This window comes from Xenopus laevis, chromosome 2L, assembly GCF_017654675.1.
Source record: "Xenopus laevis strain J_2021 chromosome 2L, Xenopus_laevis_v10.1, whole genome shotgun sequence".
Classification (NCBI taxonomy): Eukaryota; Metazoa; Chordata; class Amphibia; order Anura; family Pipidae; genus Xenopus; species Xenopus laevis.
The window spans coordinates 166028591-166049080 of record NC_054373.1 but is presented as its reverse complement, the minus strand read 5'-3'; the positions used below and the strand labels follow the sequence as shown (position 1 = coordinate 166049080).

The following is a 20490-nucleotide window of genomic DNA, read 5'->3' as shown; positions in this document are numbered from 1 at the left end:
TTATTTTTGGAAAGTACACATTCCCCCAAATCTAAATTGGGTATGCATGGCTTTCTACTCCAAAGCACCAAGCCGCAAACCTTTCCCAAATTTGGTGATTTTGGTCACATTTCCAAAAATCATCTTAATACTTCCACCTTGCAGCATCTTGTGTCCCACATACTATTAGGTACCAAGATAAAACACCCTAAATATGAAAGCCTGGGGTCTGCTGAACAGTTTGATACCCAATGTATAAAGGTTTATCAAAGTACATGGCATGTAAAGACCCCAGAATCTACCTTGTGCATACTTGATGGCTTACATTTACACTAATTTATAAACACTGCCAGTTTTATGTGGGATAAAAGGTACAAAAAATGATGGTTACCCCTAAAAACCATTTATCTTTAGAAAGTATACCTTCTGACGAATCCAAAATGGTTATGTCTTTCGACTCCAAACTACTCAACTGCAAAGCTACGCTAAAGACAGCGATTTTTATGACATTTCTGAAAATTGCCTAAAAATATTGCAGTTGGCCACATTTATTTCACCCAATTTTTTACATACAATTGGAAAACACCCTAAATATTGACGCTTAAGGGACTATGGAGCAGTTTGATGCCCAATATGTATCGATAAACTAAAGCAGGTGGCATGTGCTGACCTCAAACAACAGTAGTGCATATGAATTTTATCCGCTGCAGATTAGCCTTCTGTGAACAAAGGCCCATGACTGTGTATTATGTGCCACAAGACCCTCCTAACAGTACAAAGACCCCAAAACCATATCTTTTTGGAAAATACACATTCTGACATACAACAAAAATAAAGACGTCTTTCTACACCAAACTGCAAAGCTTTTCTAAACTTAGGGTTTTTACAACATTTCTGAAAATCGCCTAAAAATGTTGCAGCAGTTTGCTGCATTTATCTCACACAATGTTTTACAAAGAAAAATCACCCTAAATATGGATGTCCGAGGTCTACTGAATAGTTTGATGCCCAATATGTATAAATGTAAAAGTATGTGGTATGTATGGACCCCAAATGAAAAACAAGCATATAAACTTTCACACTGGCTAACTCAGCTGCTGAAAACAGAGCCCTGACTGTGCGTTATGTGTCATAAGACCCTCAAACTGTAAAAAGACCCTGGAAAACCATATATTTTTGGAAAGAACATATTCTGACGGATCAAACAAGGTAAAATACATCTTTCTACACCAAAGTATCAAACAGCAAAGCTATACTAAAGATACATAAGGAACAATAATGCAAGTATAAAATTACAATAAAACCACAAAAATTGTGTAAATCAATGAAATAACAAAATATGATCCGACAGCTTAATTAGTGGCCAAAATAGATTATCCAATAGTCACGATGCCAAAATAAACAGTTTTTAAGGGTAAAAAAAACCACGGTAAAATAAAAAGTAAAAAAACCCTTTGTGATATTTTTGCGTATACACTTCTAAAAGTTGTGCGACAGTGTGTATATAAGTGGATATGTGTGTAAAATAAAAAATGGAGAAAAAAAATAATCTTTACTAAAATAAGTGTGTGTAAATAAAGGCCACTTACTGTTTCTGGAGCAGGAGGGACAATCTGATGTCTGGAAGGGTCCTGGAGTAGTGTGTCCCGCATAGCAGGAAGTCTGTGGGTGGCGCTGAAGGGAAGTGGAGGTAGGGCAGCGCAACAGACACGCAATTTGCTGCATCTGCTGCTTTTAGGTTGGCCCTGCAACAATCCTGTCGCAGGACCGACGTGACAGTCCCCTAGCCTTGTGCCCAGGGGGTTGTCAATGCTGCCCAATCTCTGCAGAGGCGGGTAAGGTCGCCGATGTAGAGAACAACGCTGATTTCTGCAAGGACATACATAATATGTCCTTGGCAGTTAAAGCCCCTGGCTGCCAGCATATTCTGATCTCTTATTTAAATCAATGCATGGTTGCTAGGGTCATTTGGACCCTAGCAACCAGATTGCTGAAATTGCAAACTGGAGAGCTGCTGAATAAAAAGATAAATAACTCAAAAACCACATGTAGTAAAAAATTAAAACCAATTGCAAATTGTCTCAGAATATCACTCTCTACTATCATACTAAAAGTTAATTCAAAGGCTTCTAACAAATATTTACACATTAAAGGAACAGAAACACCAAAAATGAAAGTGTTTTAAAGTAATGAAAATATCATGTAGTGTTGCCCTGTACTGGTAAAACTGATGTGTTTTCTTCAGAAACACTGCTATAGTTTATATAAATAAGCTGCTGAGTAGCAATGGCTCAAATTGAAAAAAGACTATATGGCACAGGTTAAATAGTGGATAACAGATAACATTATGTTCTACAGAGCTTATCTGCTGTGTAACTTGAGCCTTTTCTCCTTTGAAATGGCTGCGCCCATTGCTACACAGCAGCTTATTTATAAACAATAGTAGTGTTTCTGAAGCAAACACAGCCGTTTTACCAGTGCAGGGCAACACTGCATTATATTGTTATTGCTTTAAAAAAATTTAATTTTTTGATGTTACTGGTCCTTTTTAAAAGACCAAAAGCATTTTTCTGCCTCAAACTGGAATATGTGAGGCGATGTTTTATATATATTTTTGCTAACCATAACATTTACGAATAAGGGCCTTTGGGAAGCACTTGTTTGTGTGACTGACCCTATATATTTTCTCACCGTGTTCTTAAAGTACTTTCCTATCTGATAAGAATACGACCTGTAACAAAAATGATCTAGAACTAGCAAACAACTAAATTACATGCCAAGTTCACTTCCTACAAAAAGGCATTGTAGTAGATCTTAATCATTCGTAAAGGTTTAGGTTACTTTTATATATTACTACCTGTTGCATCTCACTATGTTTTTTATTACCAACAACATACACAGCCATTTCTAAACTATGCATTTTTTTTCCATGCTAGATTTGTCCATGGCAATGCAGAAGCTTTACCAAACATTTGTGGCCTTAGCTGCCCAGCTTCAGGCAGTAAATGAAAACTTTAAGGTAGGTGACATGCGAACTGGCGTTAATTTTTCTTGTTTTAGCTTGAGACTCTATTGGACACCAACTGGAATATGTACTGAATACATTTATGTATTTTATTGCTTATCTATCTGTATATAAGAAGTATTATAAAATGCAGTGCTTGTTATTTCAATGTGTGTGTATAGAGCAAAGTTGTTAAATACTAATTTTTTTTTTTTTTCATTTTCACTTATTGCTTTTTTGTTTTTTTTCAATATTGTACACTTCAAACTCTCTATTCTCTGCTATCCCAAGCTAAATATAAATCAAAAACTTTACTATTTTTTTTAAAGGGATTCTGTCATGATTTTTATGGTGTAGTTTTTATTTCTAAATTACACTGTTTACACAGCAGATAATTCACCCTACCATGTAAAATTTCATTCCTAATACGAGTGTAATTGTTTTAGTTGTAATATCGGTGTGTAGGCAGCCATCTCCGGTCAATTTGCCTGGTCATGTGCTTTTAGAAAGAGCCAGTGCTGCACCATGGAACTGCTTTCTGACAGGCTATTGTTTCTCTTACTCAATGTAACTGAAGAAGTCACAGTGGGACATGGATTTTTACTATTGAGTGCTGTTCTTATATCTATCAGGGAGCCGTTATCCAGTTACCTTCCCATTGTTTTGCTGATGGGCTGCTGGTAAAGAGCAGTAAAGAGTGACTGAAGATTATCAGAGCACAAGTCACATGACTGGAGGCACCTGTGAAACTGACAATATGTCTAGCCCCATGTCAGATTTCAAAATTAAATATTAGAAAATCTGTTTGCTCTTTTCAGAAACGGATTCAGTGCAGAATTCTGCTGGAGCATCACTATTAACTGATGTGTTTTGAAAAGAAAAAAAAAAATGTTTTCCCATGACAGTATCCCTTTAAATGTGTTAGGGCTGGAGAAAATTGGAATTTCATGTTAAAGCATATAGAAGGGCCAGTGTTTCTAGTGTGTCGGAAATAATTTCACAGATAAGGGGGTTTAAAAAAAATTGCATCCACCTTTCCAGTTGCTTTCTGTTATGTGCCTTTAGCTGTGCAAACTAAAATGGCTTTCCTTCAGATGCTCAAAGAACAATACCTTGGCTACCGTAAAACGTTTTTGGGCGATTCAACAGATGTGTTTGAGGCGAGGCGAGTCGAAGCTAAGAAGTGGCAGAGTGCACCGCGTGTCACCACAGGACCCACCCCTTTCAGCAACATACCAAACGCCGCTGCCGTTGCCATGGCCGCAACATTAACGCAACAGCAGCAGCCTACCACAGGTCTGAATGCATTCAAGTTATAGATCTCTTCTGTCCTGACCTCCGTAAACTCCTGTCAACTTTTACACTGGGTCGTCTTATATGCTGACAAAACATTCATTATTTTATTTTATTTTTTAACGACATAAAGCTTTTAGAATATGCAGGGTTAAATTTGAGCAATAATAACAACTCGGAAGTAGATACACGTGTTACTACAATATCATTTTTTTTAATAGTATTGCCTCATCTCTGCTTAAAGCAGCAATTGCACCTGCTTGTTTCCATTTTATTTTGTTTTAGAACATTTAAAACGACGGCACTTTGACGGTTTTATGGTATAGCTGTTCAACAAACTCTAATGACTCGATCCTTCTAATGCAACAGGTCCCTTAAGCAAAACTTCCAAGTAGGCGGTTCTATCAGGCAACTCAAAATGAGTTGTGCTGGGTTTTTTTGGGTTTTTTTTACGGTCAACTAAGTTTGGACAATCTGTGGCTCTCCAGACATTGCCAAATTATAGTTCCCAGCACCCCATGACATCTTTTTGCTGTTAATGGGATCCTGGGAGTTGTAGATCATATACATTATAAGTGCTACTGGTTGGACCTTACTGATTTTATATGTTGGACAAGCCATCAAAGTATTGTTGCAGATGTATGTTATAAGAAACACATAATGCTTCTTTTGGATTACACTTAAAAATTGTATAATGCTCTGAAAGAAGATTTGGATAAGTGTTTGTGATGTTTACATGCCAATGAAGTTGTAGAAAACAAAACATCATTTAATGTCCCATTGGCTTCCGGGCTCAATGGTTTGAGCCTATACAGAGTTGCAGTATGCTTTTCAAGCAAAAGAATTGTCATCATTTTGTGCATGTTTTATCAAAATCTACTTTTTCCTGGGAAAATAATGACAACAAATCACTAAGTATTGTGTTTAATCACTTTCCATTGTGGATAATTGGAATGCCCACTGGTACCGCAAACGTACTACTCTATAAAAACGGTTGCCTAAAAATGCACCTCTTTATATAGAGCTGACATATTCAAGAGTGTTGTGTAGAGATTATACATCAGTCCCTGCCCCAGTGGAGCTTACAATCTAAGGTTCCGGTCTCATTTACACACACACACTATGGGCAATTTTATCATGAGCCAATTAACCTGCCTGTGTGTTTTTGGAGTGTGGGCGGAAACCAGAGCAACCAGAGGAAACCCACTCGGTGGCACAGGAAGAAAATTCATACTAATTTGACGGTTTGATGGCAAACGTTGTGTGTCAAACCTGAGCTGATTCCAGTTTCCCCCGTAGGAGAAGTGATTATTCTAATGCTACTTTTCCAGAAAGCCATATCTACCGAATGCGCCGATTGTGCCGTGAGAAATTTGAAAACTTCAATAGCGCTATAGAAATGACTTGAATTCAGATTAAGCAGCAATCCCTATGGAAACATGCAGAGTTGCTGTTTTAAGGCAAGCTTACTTGACAGTATAAATGGCTAGTATATACACATGGTTTTGCTATGGACATTAGTGTTGTTAGTACATAATTCTGTATACTTGATGCGTGTGTGATAAACCTATTGGGTTTCTGAATTTCGAAATGATACTGCATATTTTCTGTGATGCCATAGGTTAGTGCAAAAAAGGTTTGTTTACATGATGCATCTTAAACCGAGAGACCAATGTTTACCTTATTTTTATCATGGCTGTTTTACATATATCATTTTTTTTAGTTTTGTGGAAGCCAGCTAATTACATTATTTATTGTGTGGATTCTAAAATCATTTTTCAAACTGGCACTACAGAAAAAAAAATTACCATTTCTGTGTAATATGGCTTTTTTAACCAGCAGTGGCTTTTTTTTGGGGGGGGGGGATAAATTTGCCGTTTACTTTTCCTTGTGAAAATTATGGAGGCTGTAATAGTTACTATGCCGTTTATCCAATGTATTTATACTGGCACAGGGCTAAAGGGATTCTCCTTGGGAATACGTTTCAGAGAAGTTAGGTAGGGGTAATATAGATTAAAGGAGAAGGAAAGCTACCAAAGCAGTTTATTGCCAATAGATTAGCCACAATAGTGCAAGCTATAACACTATATTTATTTTGTACAATGCTTTACCATACCTGAGTAAACAGCTCTAGAAGCTCTCTCTGTTTGTTTAGGATATCAGCTGCAGAGAGAGGAGCAAACTGAGCATGCTCTAGCCCTGGAGGTTTATACTGTGTGATACAGAAGGCCATGTATATAAAAAAGGAAAGAAATGCTGTGTTTCTAGTGACTCAGAGCAGCATTACTTTTGAGTGTTTACTGGTGTATTTAGACCTTTCTGATAAAGCTTACTTCATTTTAGCCTTTCCTTCTCCTTTAAAGGAGAAACAAACCCTTGCTAATAAAAACCCCTACCCTACATAGACCCCCTAGCCTAGGTGGCATCTTTGGTAAACGCCCCTAACTCTTAACCCTCGGTGCAGATTCAGGGCATCCAAGTTCATGGGCGCCATCTTCGTCTCTTTCGGTAATCTTCGGGAATAGAGCGGCATATCGGCACATGCAAAGAAAATCACGGAAATTGCTGAGGCACCGGAGGAAGACCCGAAGATTACCGAAGAGCTGGAAGAATAATAATACGGCCAGTTGGATCAAGGGCCACATCTGCAGGATTTAAACCCGCCTGATCTGATTGGCACTTATGTATATTTTGGCCCATTGTGCACGGATTAAGTTTTATTTAAACTACTAGTGCAACTTATCATTTTACCATTGGGTTGTCAGCCCTGTTGGCAAGGCATCCCTTTGTAGGAGGGTAAAGACCTCCATAGACGGGCTGATAAAAGATGCCAACAGATGGCAGCTTATAGGCCCATTGGTGGCGCCATGACACGGGCGTCCCCAATCGATATCTGGCCGAAAGTCTGCCAGATGCCGATCGGCCAGGGTAAAAAAAATCCCGTCTGATCGCAGCCGCATCTGTTAGTTGATGTTGTCCCGCGATCTGACCGCCCGTATTGCCTCCATTCTGACCCGATCTTTGGACCCTAGGGCCCATGATCGTATCAGCCCGATATCGCCCACCTCAATGTGGGCACATCGGGGAGAGATCCGCCTAATAGAAGGGAATGCTTCTGCTATTCATATGTATTCTGCATCAGAACAGACTATGAGCAAACGGAGGAGCATTTGTGTGCCTTTCCTATAATTGCTTTGTACTATAAGTGGTTCCTTTGGTTCCGGCTGAGCCCATGATCATGCCAGACATCTTATCCATCTGCTTGGCCTCACCCAAGCTATTCTTATGCATAGTATTATACTACCTAACTTACACTGAATTAGTGTACAGGAGAATTAGTGAATAGAGTAATAACTAATGGCTACAACTGGGTTAGAAAGGATCAATGTGAACACCTGAAAGAGGGAATTAAGTGTTATTTTTTTCTTAAAAGGGAAAATCATTTTAATAGGGTTCACTTCTCTTTTAGCCATATTAAAATTTTTGCTCAGTTCCTTTTCCTGGCAGAAATAAAAGAAATAAAAAAAAGCCTTTTTGTGATAATAAAAAGGAATAATAATGTGAATAAATATCATTTATTAAATGATGCACAACTTGAAAACATATTGCAGGAACCTAGTTTTTTTTATTGTGTAACTTTATCTGAGACACACTGGGGCAGATTTAAGTAAGTTAGAACTCACCATTTGATAAATACACTGCCATGGAATGAATAGAACATGGGTGAGTTTTTATTTATTAAAATCTAAACTCACATTCTGCCCCTAAGTAGACATAACCCAGCAAATGTGAACTTTCTATAAAGGGATGGGGAAACAAAAATGCTTAATTAGCACTGACATTTAGATTAAAAACTTGACCATCTTGAGGTCCTTTGAAATTACATATATTTTCTGTTTCATAATGTTTACGGTGCCTTGTATGGGTAGTTAGGACAAGTAGGAGAGCTCTTTGGCTGGTCTTACAGCTGACAGGAGGCTTCCTCCAGTTAGTAGTCTCTCGCCATAAGTCCCGAAACGTTCACGCATTTTTTGGGGGGGGACTTTTGTTTTGTACAGGTATGGGATCTGTTATCCAGAAAGCTTCTAATTACCGGAAGGCCGTCTCCCATAGACTCCATTTTAATCAAATAATTCAAGTTTCCAAAAATGATTTCCTTTCTGTAATAATAAAACAGTAGCTTGTACTTGATCCCAATTAAAGGGGACCTGTCACCTTCACATAAAAATAATGAAAGTTCTTTGCAAATAAAACATGGCACCCAAATTCTTTTTTTCATTAAAACATTCATTATAGAGGATGTGCATAGGGGTAATTTGCTCACCAGAAAGCTCAGAAAGGGGCTTTTGCTTTATATGCATCTAAAATGTGCATTCCCCTATGCTTTATGTGTGTTTCGTAGACTGATAGGCAGTTTATGTTGATTACAGAACATAGTTTCCTTTATCATTTTATTTTAAATAATAATATGCAGTGATTCTGAGTCCATTTGTTTCCCAAGTAATAATATTATGTAGTCTGTTGTTCACCTTTCAGTTAACTTTTAGTATGATGTAGAGAGTGATATTCTGAGACTATTTGCAATTAGTTTTCATTTTTATTAGTTGTGGTTTTAGCATTATTTATCTTTTTATTCAGCAGCTCTCCTGTTTGCAGTGTCCGGAATCTGGTTGCTAGAGTCCAAATTACCCTAGCAACCATGCATTGATTTATATAAGAGACTGGAATATGAATATTAGAGGCCTGAATAGAAAGATGAGTAATAATAAGTAGCCATAAAAATACGTTTGTAGTCTTACAGACCGTTTGTTTTTTAGATGGGGTTGGTGACCCCCATTTGAAAGTTGGAAGGAGTCAAAAGAAGAAAGCAAATAATTTAAAAACTATAACAATAAATAATGAAGACCCATGGGGAAACGTTATTTAGAATTAGCCATTCTATAACATACTAAAAGTTGTTTTAAAGGTGAACCACCACATTAAATAATCTGTAAAGTAGATATACATGAGACTGACGCTGCACGAGCAAAGGGATATGGGGCTTTAACTCACAGCACAACCTTTTTATGATAGCCTACGCTTTGGTTGTGTTTTGGGTTTTTTTAAATTGTATTTTGGAAATTATTTAAAACATAGTACACAATTTTATTTACATCTATCCCCCTTAAGTATGTTTTATCCTTATATACTATTTATATTGTTTATTTTTAGTTGGAACCTATAGGAATATCTGCCTGCAGCGGTGTATATATTTTTGGTGGATTTTCTTTTAATTATATAAGCCATTTTTAAAGCACTTGTAGCATCCAGAGTCATGTTGTGAGCTGTATATAGAGAACATGCCTTTAGAAAGCAAGGGAGCGTTTCTGTTGCTGGTCAAGCATGTATTCCCATTCCCCTGAAACTGGCTTGATAATTAGACCCGGTTTTAAGCTTATTTAATACAGTGGGGCAAATTTGCACATGGGCAGTAACCCATGGCAACCAATGATATTGCTGCATTCATTGTTTTACTTGCAGCTGACTTTAAAAAGCTAATCACTGATTGGTTGCTATGGGTAACTGCCCATGGGCAAATTTGCCCAGTGTTTATAAATGAGCTCCAGTATGTCTGTTAGATTCATGCACAAGAAGATCGTTTACCATGTTGCGGCTACTAAATACTCTGCCATAGACAACACTGAGGATTTTCCCCCGCTAAAACACTTAAAATGATGTATTTGGAGCGTTTACCCATTTTGAGTGTTTTAGGGGAGACATTTTTCAGTATTGTCTATGGCAGGGTATCTTCTGGTGTTTTAGCAACAAATAGCACCATGTGTCATTGTCAGGCACCTTACACTGAATACAGCACTTATCAGTTATTGGTTTTCTGTAGCTACTAAATGCCTCTCTTACAGAGGATCAATTTATATTTGAGTTGTTGTGTTACTTTGGATACCCATTAGACAAAGTGTTCAACCTTCATACAACTATCAAGTATGTAAGTCTGCAGCTACTCCTTCAGTAATGAATTTATATGTTGCATGTTTCAACATTTTCAAGGAAATCCTGCCTGACTTGTACAGGTATAGGATCCTTTATCTGGAAACCTGTTATACAGAAACCTCCGAATTATGTAAAGGCCGTCTCCCACAGACCCAATTTTATCCAAAACATCCCAAATTTTTAAAATGATTTCCTTTTTCTCTGTAATAATAAAACAGTAGCTTGCACTTGATCCAAACTAAGATATTTATAATCAGCCCTTACTGGAAGAAAAAACAGCCTATTGGGTTTATTTAATGTGTTCATGATTTTCTAGAAGACTTAAAGGAGATGGAAACCCTGTAGGAAAAATCCCTGTACCCCCCACCCCACATAGATCCCCCTGGGGGAAATGCCCCATACTTTATACTTACTCCTCGACGCAGATTCTGGCAGCAGACTTCACGGTATCCATCTTCCGGGTCCTTGGTAGGCTAACTGGGAGATCGGTATGTCGGCGCATGCACAGTTGGAGCAATTTGCCGATTTTCGACTACTGTGCATGTGCAGAAATTGCCGGAGATTGTCGATTTCCCAGTCAGTTTACCGAGGACCCGGAAAAGATGGATGCCGTGAAGTCCGCTGCCAGAATCTGCATCGAGGGGTAAGTATAAAGTATGGGGCATTTCCCCCGGGTGGGGGGGTAGTTAGTCTGGGGGGAGGAGGGAAGGGTGTCTACGTGGGTTGGAGAGGACAGGGTTTTTTCTACAGGGTTTCCTTCTCCTTTAAGGCAGGGGTCGCCAACTTTTTTTTTTTACGTGAGAGCCATATGAAGACGTAAAAAGAGTTGCGGAGCAACACAACTGTGAAAAAGGTTCTGGTGTGTTGCAAAATAAGTGTAGTAATTGGCCAATTGGTAGCCCCGATGTGGACTGACGGCCTACAGGAGCTCCAAACCAGGAATTCATGAGTAATCACCTGCTTTTAGGCCACTGGAAGCAACATTCAAGGGGTTGGTGAGCAACATGTTGATTTATATGCATCTAAAATGTACATTCCCCTATGCTTTGTGTGTGTTTAGTAGACTGATAGGCAGTTTATGTTGATTGCAGAACATAGTTCCCTTTATCATTTTATTTTTAATAATAATATGCAGAGTCCATTTGTTTCCCAAGTAATAATATTATGTAGTCTGTTGTTCACCTTTCAGTTAACTTTTAGTATGATGTAGAAAGTGATATTCTGAGACAATTTGAAATTAGTTTTAATTTTTTATTAGTTGTGGTTTTAGCATTATTTATCTTTTTATTCAGCAGCTCTCCAGTTTGCAGTGTCAGGAATCTGGTTGCTAGAGTCCAAATTACCCTAGCAACCATGCAATGATTTGAATAAGAGACTGGAATATGAATAGGAGAGGCCTGAATAGAAAGATGAGTAATAAGAAGTACTCCCCTTCAAATTAACTTTTAGTATGTTATAGAATGGCCAACTCTAAATCACTTTTCAATTGATCTTCATTATTTATTTTTTATTGTTTTTGAATTAATTGCCTTCTTCTGACTCTCTCTCCAGCTTTCAGATGAGGCTCACGGACCCCATTTAAACAACAAATGCTCTTAAATGCTACAAATATATTGTTACTGATACTTTTTATTACTCATCTTTCTATTCAAGTTCCCTCCTATTCATATTCCAGTCTCATATCAAATCAATGCAATGTTGCTAGGATTATTTGGATCACAGCAGCCAAATAGCTGAATTACAAACTGGAGAGCTGCTGAATAAAAAGCTAAATAACTCAAAAACCATAAAAAATGAAAACCAATTGCAAATTGTCTGAGAATATCATTCTCTACATCAGTGATCCCCAACCAGTAGCTCGTGAGCAACATGTTGCTCTCCAACCCCTTAGATGTTGCTCTCAGGTCCTCAAAGCAGGTGCTTTTTGAATCCCAAGCTTGAAGGCAAGTTTTAATTGACTAAAAACTATATAGCGCAAAGTAGAGCCTCCTGTAGGCTGCCAGTCCACATAGGGGCTACCAAATAGCCAATCACAACCCTTATTTGGCACCCAATGGGACTTTTTCATGTTTGTGTTGGTACCCAAATCTTTTTACATTTGAATGTGGCTCATGGGTAAAAACAGTTGGGGGCCCGTGCTCTACATCATACTAAAAGTTAATGTAAAGGTGAACAACCCCTTTTAGATCTACTCTAATGTGAACTATTGACTGTCCTCAGATGGTAGGGGAGCATTTTAGAAGGTGTATTTTTGCTTTAAAACAAAAATTGCTCTTTGAATGAATTGCAGTTGGGTTGTCTGACGTAAAGCTGCTATAACTTTTTAATGGAATGTGCCAACAAATGTCTTGCTAGTATCTGTGCATGTTTTTGGCTGGGTTTTTCCTACACTATGGATACTTAAAGGCTTGTGGAATTGTCCAGCCCAGAAAAATACACTGTACATATTAAATTTGTCCACACCACCTCATGCCACGTTTTTCCTATGTTAATAGGCCATTTAGTTGAATTTAGATGTAATTAGCTGAGCTAGATCTTTATTATTAAACTCAAATATGTTGTGGATTCTATTAGGTACTTAGTAAAGTACTATAATATGACGTGGAAATATCCAAGTAAAACTTGTAAAACTTTTTTTTTAAATTAAAATTCATTTTATTTGCTGTAATGAGAAGAATGCTCATTCATTACATGTTTATGATAATGGCCTAGTTTTCCTGTACCACCCAGCTGTACTGTCATAGATGCAATAGTGTATATATTCTCTAGCACTGAGTAAAATTTGTAATAAGTGCCAATTAAGAAACCTTGAATTGTATTCAAGTAAGCAATCGTAAAGATTGTTTTACCTTGAAGGGCAAGTAACACAATGTGCAATCATTTACTTTCTCCAATGAAAGTATTTAATGATATGTATATGTTAAGAAGTGATAATAGAGTTCACCACAGTTGACCAGAGGGGCATTTCACACATCTCTTCACTTTTATAAGATGTTTAAGGAGGTTATTTATTAAAGTCTGAATGCCAAAAACTCTATAGTATCTTTACTATAAAATCCAAATTTTTAATGGAAAATAAAAACTCTAATTTCGGATTTACTATACCTCGAGGCTGCTAAAAGTCTGAATCCACAAATATTCCATTTCCAAGCTTTCAGGGTCCTCTAGATTTGAATGGCAAAGTTCCCATTTCAAATTTCAGGCTTTTATATTGAATTTTTTGAGGTTTTTTTCTGAAACAATATCGGGTTTTTTCATTGATAAATAAAGTCAAATCGTGGATTTTAGTTTGGTTGGATTTTTTTTACTTAAAAAATCAGAAAAAAATCAGATTTTGATAAATAACCCCCTTAGGGTATATTTATTAAGAGTCAAAACAAAGGTCTCTAAGTGTTTAAACTTTTTATAAATTAGCCCCTAAAACGGAGCTGTGAAATTAACCTTTGTTGAACTCTATTTTCTAGGGATGCAGCGAATCCGGGATTCGGCCTTCTTCAACAGGATTCGGATTCCCCAAATCCTTATGCCAGGCTGAATCCAATCTTAATTTGCATGTGCAAATTAGGGGCGGGGAGGGAAATTGTGTGACTTTTTGTCACAAAACAAGGAAGTAAAAATGTTCCCCTTCCCACCCCTAATTTGCGTATGAAAATTAGTATTCGGTTTGGTGTTCGGCCGAATCTTTTGCAAAAGATTCAGGGGTTTGGCCGAATCCAAAATAGTGGATTCGGTGCATGCCTACCATTTTCACCCTTTGATAACTATGCTACTCTGCATCTAGCAGCTGCCAACCCTCCACTGGCGAATGTGGCATTTTAAAAAGTGCATTTTTTTTACTTGCCTTTTAATTGTATTTTATTGTCTTGGAAAACTGGAATTATTGAAATGAAAGACAATTTTCTACTATGACTTTATTTTATGGTAGCCATTGATTCTGGAGAGCAACGTATGGCAGTTGTTTATCTTTGACAAGTCGTTGATCCTGTTTATCAAAAGAGTGGTTCTTTTTTTAGGGGAATAATAGCGCATGTAAAGCTTTACATAGGTTTGTGCTTGAAAGAACCTAGAGAACACACTCTTGTTGCTAATGGAATTGTAATAAATCCAACTTTTGACACTTGAATTTTTTCTTGAGACATCTCTTAGAATGACAGTATGCCACATTTACTGTTGATTTCTCCGATATGAGCAGATCTTGGCATAGCCAGTTTAGCTATAACTACTTAAATTGTAAAGGAAAAAAGTATGAACTGCTGCTGTCAGATGAAAATAAAGGGGTGTAAAAGTAACAAAGGGTACACATTAACCCCATATAAGACTCAGGCATATGCGATTGTGGTGGTGTTTTAAAGGGGATGATGTGACTTCCATGTCATTGCTCACCACCGGGACTACTACCTACCTCTCATTAGTCATCGCAGAGATGCAAGTGCCATTATGCCCTGTATTAGGGATGCCACATACATAACGATTCTCCTGAACCAAGTCCTCTACAATTTTAGCCAAATGAAATTGGAGGGGGGAAAATGCTAACTTCCAGTGACTTTAAGAACCTGTTTCTTAATCATGGGTTTTAGTGGACCACAACTCTTGCATTTACCTGTTGAGGATATTTTGATGAATTCTGGAAGTTGTAGTGTAGAAACATCAATGGACCCAAAGTTAAGAAGCAGGGGTTTAAAGGTTCAACATTTGGTTCGGTTACACACTAAAGGTGGCATACACTGGCAGATCCAATCGTTTGGTGAGGTCACCAAATGAGCATATCTGAGCCCGACTTGGACTTCCATGTGCTGGGCAAACCAGGCAGATATGGTTATTGGATCATACAGTAGGGCCTACAGAGACCCATTTAACAAGGACTGCGTCAACAAGCCAAAGCTCTCCTCACCCGATGGGGTTTTCTAACTTGCCTGATTGAAATCTGGCTGATTTTTGGTCAGATATCTGTTAGATAGGCCCACACGGGGCAATGAGCTGCTAACTCGGTCTAGAGGCATCGACTGTTTAAGTTATTAAAGGAGAATTCAACCCTTTAAGAAATAAATCCGTACCCCCCATCCCACGTAGACCTCCCTCCCTCCTCCCCCCAGCCTAACTGCCCCCCCATGGAAATGCCCCATACTTTATACTTAACCCCTCAGCGCAGTTTCTGGAATCCGAGTTCCACGCAGCCATCTTCTGGGTCTTCGGCAAGCTGAGTGGGAGATCAGCATGTCGGCGCATGTGCAGTTGGAGCAATTTGCCGGTTTGCGATAACTCACGAAAATTACAGAATCGTTGAAAGAAGATGAAGACCCGGAAGATGGCTGCGTGGAACTCGGATGCCAGAAACTGCGCCGAGGGGTAAGTATAAATTATGGGGCATTTCCCCAGGAAGACAGTTAGGCTGGAGGGAGGGGGGTCTACGTGGAGTGGGGGTGCGGGTTTATTTCCTAAAGGGTTGAATTCTCCTTTAAGATGGCCCATGTATGGCCATCTTAAAAAAATTGGTTGAATCTATATACTTCCAAAAATAAATGGTGGTATTTGGCCTTATTCCAAACTGAATGTTGAATACATCCTAACCCTGTAATCCAACACCAGAAGTGCAGGCAGATTGCTCTGCATCTGTTTAATGCCCCCATCTCCTAGAAATCTTTTAGTAGGTCAGATTCTCAATGTAGAATTTTCATGCAGTAAGTGTGCCAGTGGCACTGGGACAGGACAGTCTCGGAAAAGGTTATCAAGCAGCGTTGTCTTCAAGATAGAACCTTGGTGTTGTTTGGAAGCCAGTACCCAGCATGCATTTCGCCTTAGTAATACATTTTGAGTTTGCTGAGATTTGAAATACCGTAACAACACTATTCATATTGTTCACTTTGTATGAGCTGGTTGTTTGGCTGCCAGACAGACATAAAGGGCTTGTGTCGCACCTCTCCCTGATATAATGATGCAATGGCCAGGGAAACTTGTCCTATTAGCAACAAACTGCATTTAAGACATATATTTTCTTTTACCACTTCCATGCAGCAGGGAGCCTAAAGATGTTTGCGGCTTTCTTAGCACGGAACGTGGTAAGGGGGCTCTGTCTTTTTCCCTTTTTTTTTTCCTTTTCGAATCATGTAATATGCAGGTCAACCTCCGATTCTAAGCAATCGTTTTCTGTCAACACCTTTCAATTGTCATGTTACAATTTGATTGACTTGCTAAATTTTGAACAATAAATGACACTTTGAAAAGAGAACGTCTTGTTGTTTTATCTACTTATCTACTCATTCTCCAGTTTGTAGCCGTTTCTTGCTTTTCACCAGATTCCTAAATTTGACTAGTTTCAAATGAGGTATGATTTTGTCAACATGCAATGGTTGTTTTTATTTTTGTAAAGAGTAAGGAAGTTTTTTTTGTTTTTTGTGTTTTTCTTTCTTTTTGTGTTTTTAATTTCAAATTTCATATTAGGGCCTCGGCCTTCACTCGGAGTTAGTTTTGGAACACCATTCGGTTCAGCTATGAACGCTGGCTTACAACCAAGTGGCTTGGGCTCTTCAGGCCTCGGAGGTACTTTTAGCCTTTGTTTTTCATTTATATAAATTTATCTGCAATTTTAAATGATGGCACTACAGTTGTTTAAAGTCTGCTTCACTACTTGTGGCATTATGTAAATTATGTTTAGTTTATAACTGATTGCAATTTTAGATGACCTCTGAATAAGCTTTCAAAGCAATCACTATTAATAATAGTCTGAAAAATTCACAACCTTGTTTTGGTAGATGTAGCAACACTTAATCAGCATTCAGTGCCGAATATGATGTGCACCTAAATGGTATCCAGATTCAACCAACTCATTCCTTTAGAAGCCAAGCCTTCGTGAATTTGAAATAGTTATTTGTTTTTTATATAAACCCTTATATAGGCCTATGCTGAGCTCTCAGGTGAGGACCTCATCAAGGTGCTGTTTGGGTCCTTGGCTGTTTGGGAATTTCTAATCTGCGCAATAGATATATGCCTGGTTTTTTTAAAAGCCCCCCTCCCATATCAGTGAGCTACATTCAAATGTTTGGGAGCAACACAAGCATGAAAAAACCTCATAGGGAGTGTGAAATAAGGGCATTGCTTGGCTATTTGGTAGCACCATGTGGACTGGCAGCCTGCAGAAGGCTCTGTTTGGTGGTGCACCTGGGTTTTGTTCCTTAAAAACTTTAAACTTTAAATTAAAAAATTAGCACCTGATTTGAGGCCCTTGGAAGAAGCATCAACATGTTGCTCACTAGCCACTTGTTGGGGATCACTGTTTTAGAGGGACTGTCTTTTGTCTGTCTATGTGTGGCCACCTTAAGACATTGAGATTTGATGCCCAACTCAAATTCATTTATTTGCATAGCATTCACTTTTTACTTCTAACTTAAGGCCCCCATACACGGCCGATAAAACCTGCCGACCGAGTCGGCAGCTTATTGGCCAATGTGTGTGGCCATCCGACGAGCTTCCCCGATCCACATTTGTCCAAAAGTCAGATCTCAGGCAGGTTTAAAAAATCCCATTGGATCGCGGCCGCATTTATGCATGTATGCGGTCCCCCGATCTGACTGCCCATATAGGATCCATTATGATCCGATCGTTGGACCTTAGGGCCCAAGATCAGATCAGCCCGATATCGCCCACTTCAATGTCGGCATATCAGGAGAGATCCACTCGTTTGGCGACATTGACAAACAAACAGATCTGTACATCTATGGCCACCTTAAGGATGCACTGAATCATTTGGCTGAATCTGAACCCTAATTTGCATATGTAATGTAGGGGGGAAAGGGAGAAAGAATCGCACACGCAGCGCATGGTGCGTGACGAAAATCATGTGCTTTTTCGGATTTGGTTCGGCCAGGCACTTGGATTCGGCCGAATCTTGACGAAAATGGCTGAATCCTGGATTCAGTGCATCCCTACTTCTAATCATTTGAGTTCATGATATACACCTGTTTTCAATGCACCATAGCAGCCTATATCCAAGATCCCCTTAGTCGGCAAACATCATCACATTTTCTTATCAGTGCCTCCGATGTATAAGCTACCCAGTTACTTGAATTTCTTACTCTGCCTAGACCTCTTTGGTTCCATTAGCAACACTTTCTCTATTTGTGCCACAAAAAAACGGTGTCTTGTATATGGTTAACCTAGAAAGGGTCACGATCTTCCCAAAGTTTTTGTACATGTTCCTCCTATAAGACTAAATATTTTAAAGCTGCCCTGGCATTTTTATTAACAGTGACCAGTCTGTATTATTTTAGGCTTTTGAAGGGGAACAAAAGCCTTGTTAAACCTTAAGTCCTTTCCAGATGCTTTCCTCCCAAAACACTACTGCACTACTGTTGATCCCCAATATTGTCCCATTTCCTATGTAGCTGAGTATCCAAGTAGTGAGGTGAGGCTGATATGTAGCCATGTAGTGCAGTGAGGCTGGTGGGCACCATCTCGAGCTGCACAGTTAAAATATCCATCAACCCTGCTGTGCTAGTCTTTTTTTATTTATTTTTTTGTCAATTCAGTGGCATATAGTTTTTATTTTTCATATTTGTTTTGACAGTTTGTGGGAGGATGTAGGCAAATACCCAGCAAGGCCCAGATGCTTGGAAGTGTCTCCTATGGCTGTAGCCAACTTTTCTCAAGTGACACGGACTTGTTTCCAGGATAACCCCAAAATATTTTTTATGGCTGTCATAAGCTGTACTAGGCAATGTGCTGTGAGAGTTTAAAGGGCAGACATAGGAGGCCATGCTGATATAATGTGGGCTTTGTTTCAGTGTAGCTTGTAAGCTTCATCAGATAACAACTCACTTGGACACTTAGCTAAGCTGTGGGTTATGGGACATTCCTTCCTTGTAAAATTATGATGTTCCATCATCTGGCACAATGTCCATTAACATATTGGCTTCAATATTTTCCATAAAACAGTCATTTGTGTTGTTTTGTTTCTTGTTACTATGCTTCTTGGGGTACCTATATATTTAATACAGGAATTTGTATCCTATAATTAAAGGCAGGGAATAATTTGGTCATGAGCGTTCCCATTTTTTTATAGTCTTTTCATTTATGTGCAGACCATTAAGGCTGACCTGAAGATGTATTTTTATGTTTGAGAATAAAAAAGTAACTGGTTGTATTAAATGTCTTTTATTTAATACTGTTCCAATAGGATTTGGAAGTAGCTCTGCTTTTGGTGGTAACACCTCTGGCTCATCCTCATTTGGCTTTGGAACGGCAAATAAACCATCAGGAAGCCTAAGTGCAGGTTTGTATGGAAAAGAGACCATAAAAAAAAGTGCCTCATATCTTTATAGGTGATATAGTTAGGCACATCTTAATTTCCATATTTAGGTTTGTAGGTGTTTTTGTCACAATATGCTTCTAGGGTTATGACAATTTTGATCGCTCCTATGAATTCACAATCATGCTCCAAAATGAAGTTGGGCCTTGAGTTTACATTTGCTAAAATTGACAAAATAGCCCCCACTTCAAAAGCATTAAGGATATCCGTATGCAACCCAAATCTCCTTCAGACTGGGTCCACTTCTCTATTACTTTAAGCTGTCCTAGGTGGGCAGCCTCACAGTTTGAGAACCCATGATGAAAAGTTTGGGCACCCTTCTCTAGTACCTAGGGAAACCATTAGCCTTATACAATACTTACTAATCAATCTTCAAGCTGAGACTCCTGCTTATGGACCTAGCTGTCTACAAAATGACCTTCCTGTATGTAACCGCCACCATTGGCGGAGGGCAGATTTTGGCTGCTTGATATTCAACATAGAGTCTTTATAAGTTCTCTAGCTAAAACTACTGCTACGACTTGCATCTGCCCACATAAATCTACAACATCCGTGTTCGGAACAACATTGTTTTTGGCGTCGGCCAAATTACCTTGGTCAATGGAGATGGCAAACGAGTTATATAAAATAAACTATGAATATCAACATAGGTTTTATTTAAAGGGATCCTGTCATCAGAAAACATGTTTTTTTCAAAACACATCAGTTAATAGTGCTACTCCAGCAGAATTCTGCACTGAAATTCATTTCTCAAAAGAGCAAACAAATTTTTTTTTTATATTCAATTTTAAAATCTAACATGGGGCTAGACATTTTGTCAATTTCCCAGCTGCCCCTGGTCATGTGACTTGTGCCTGCACTTTAGGAGAAAAATGCTTTCTGGCAGGCTGCTGTTTTTCCTTCTCAATGTAACTGAATGTGTCTC

At 38.5% G+C, this 20490-nt stretch overlaps 1 protein-coding gene across 4 annotated transcripts in view; it reads left to right on the top strand.

Moving 5' to 3' along the window:
- nup58.L (nucleoporin 58kDa L homeolog) overlaps nt 1–20490 on the top strand; it is a 41365-nt gene that overhangs the window by 17019 nt on the left and 3856 nt on the right. Inside the window, 4 exon segments of one of the 4 annotated variants that reach the window (NM_001086634.1) lie at nt 2916–2998; nt 4078–4279; nt 16703–16801; nt 19434–19529. In NM_001086634.1, coding sequence (NP_001080103.1) covers nt 2916–2998; nt 4078–4279; nt 16703–16801; nt 19434–19529 — 480 coding nt within the window. 4 annotated transcript variants of the gene reach the window in all.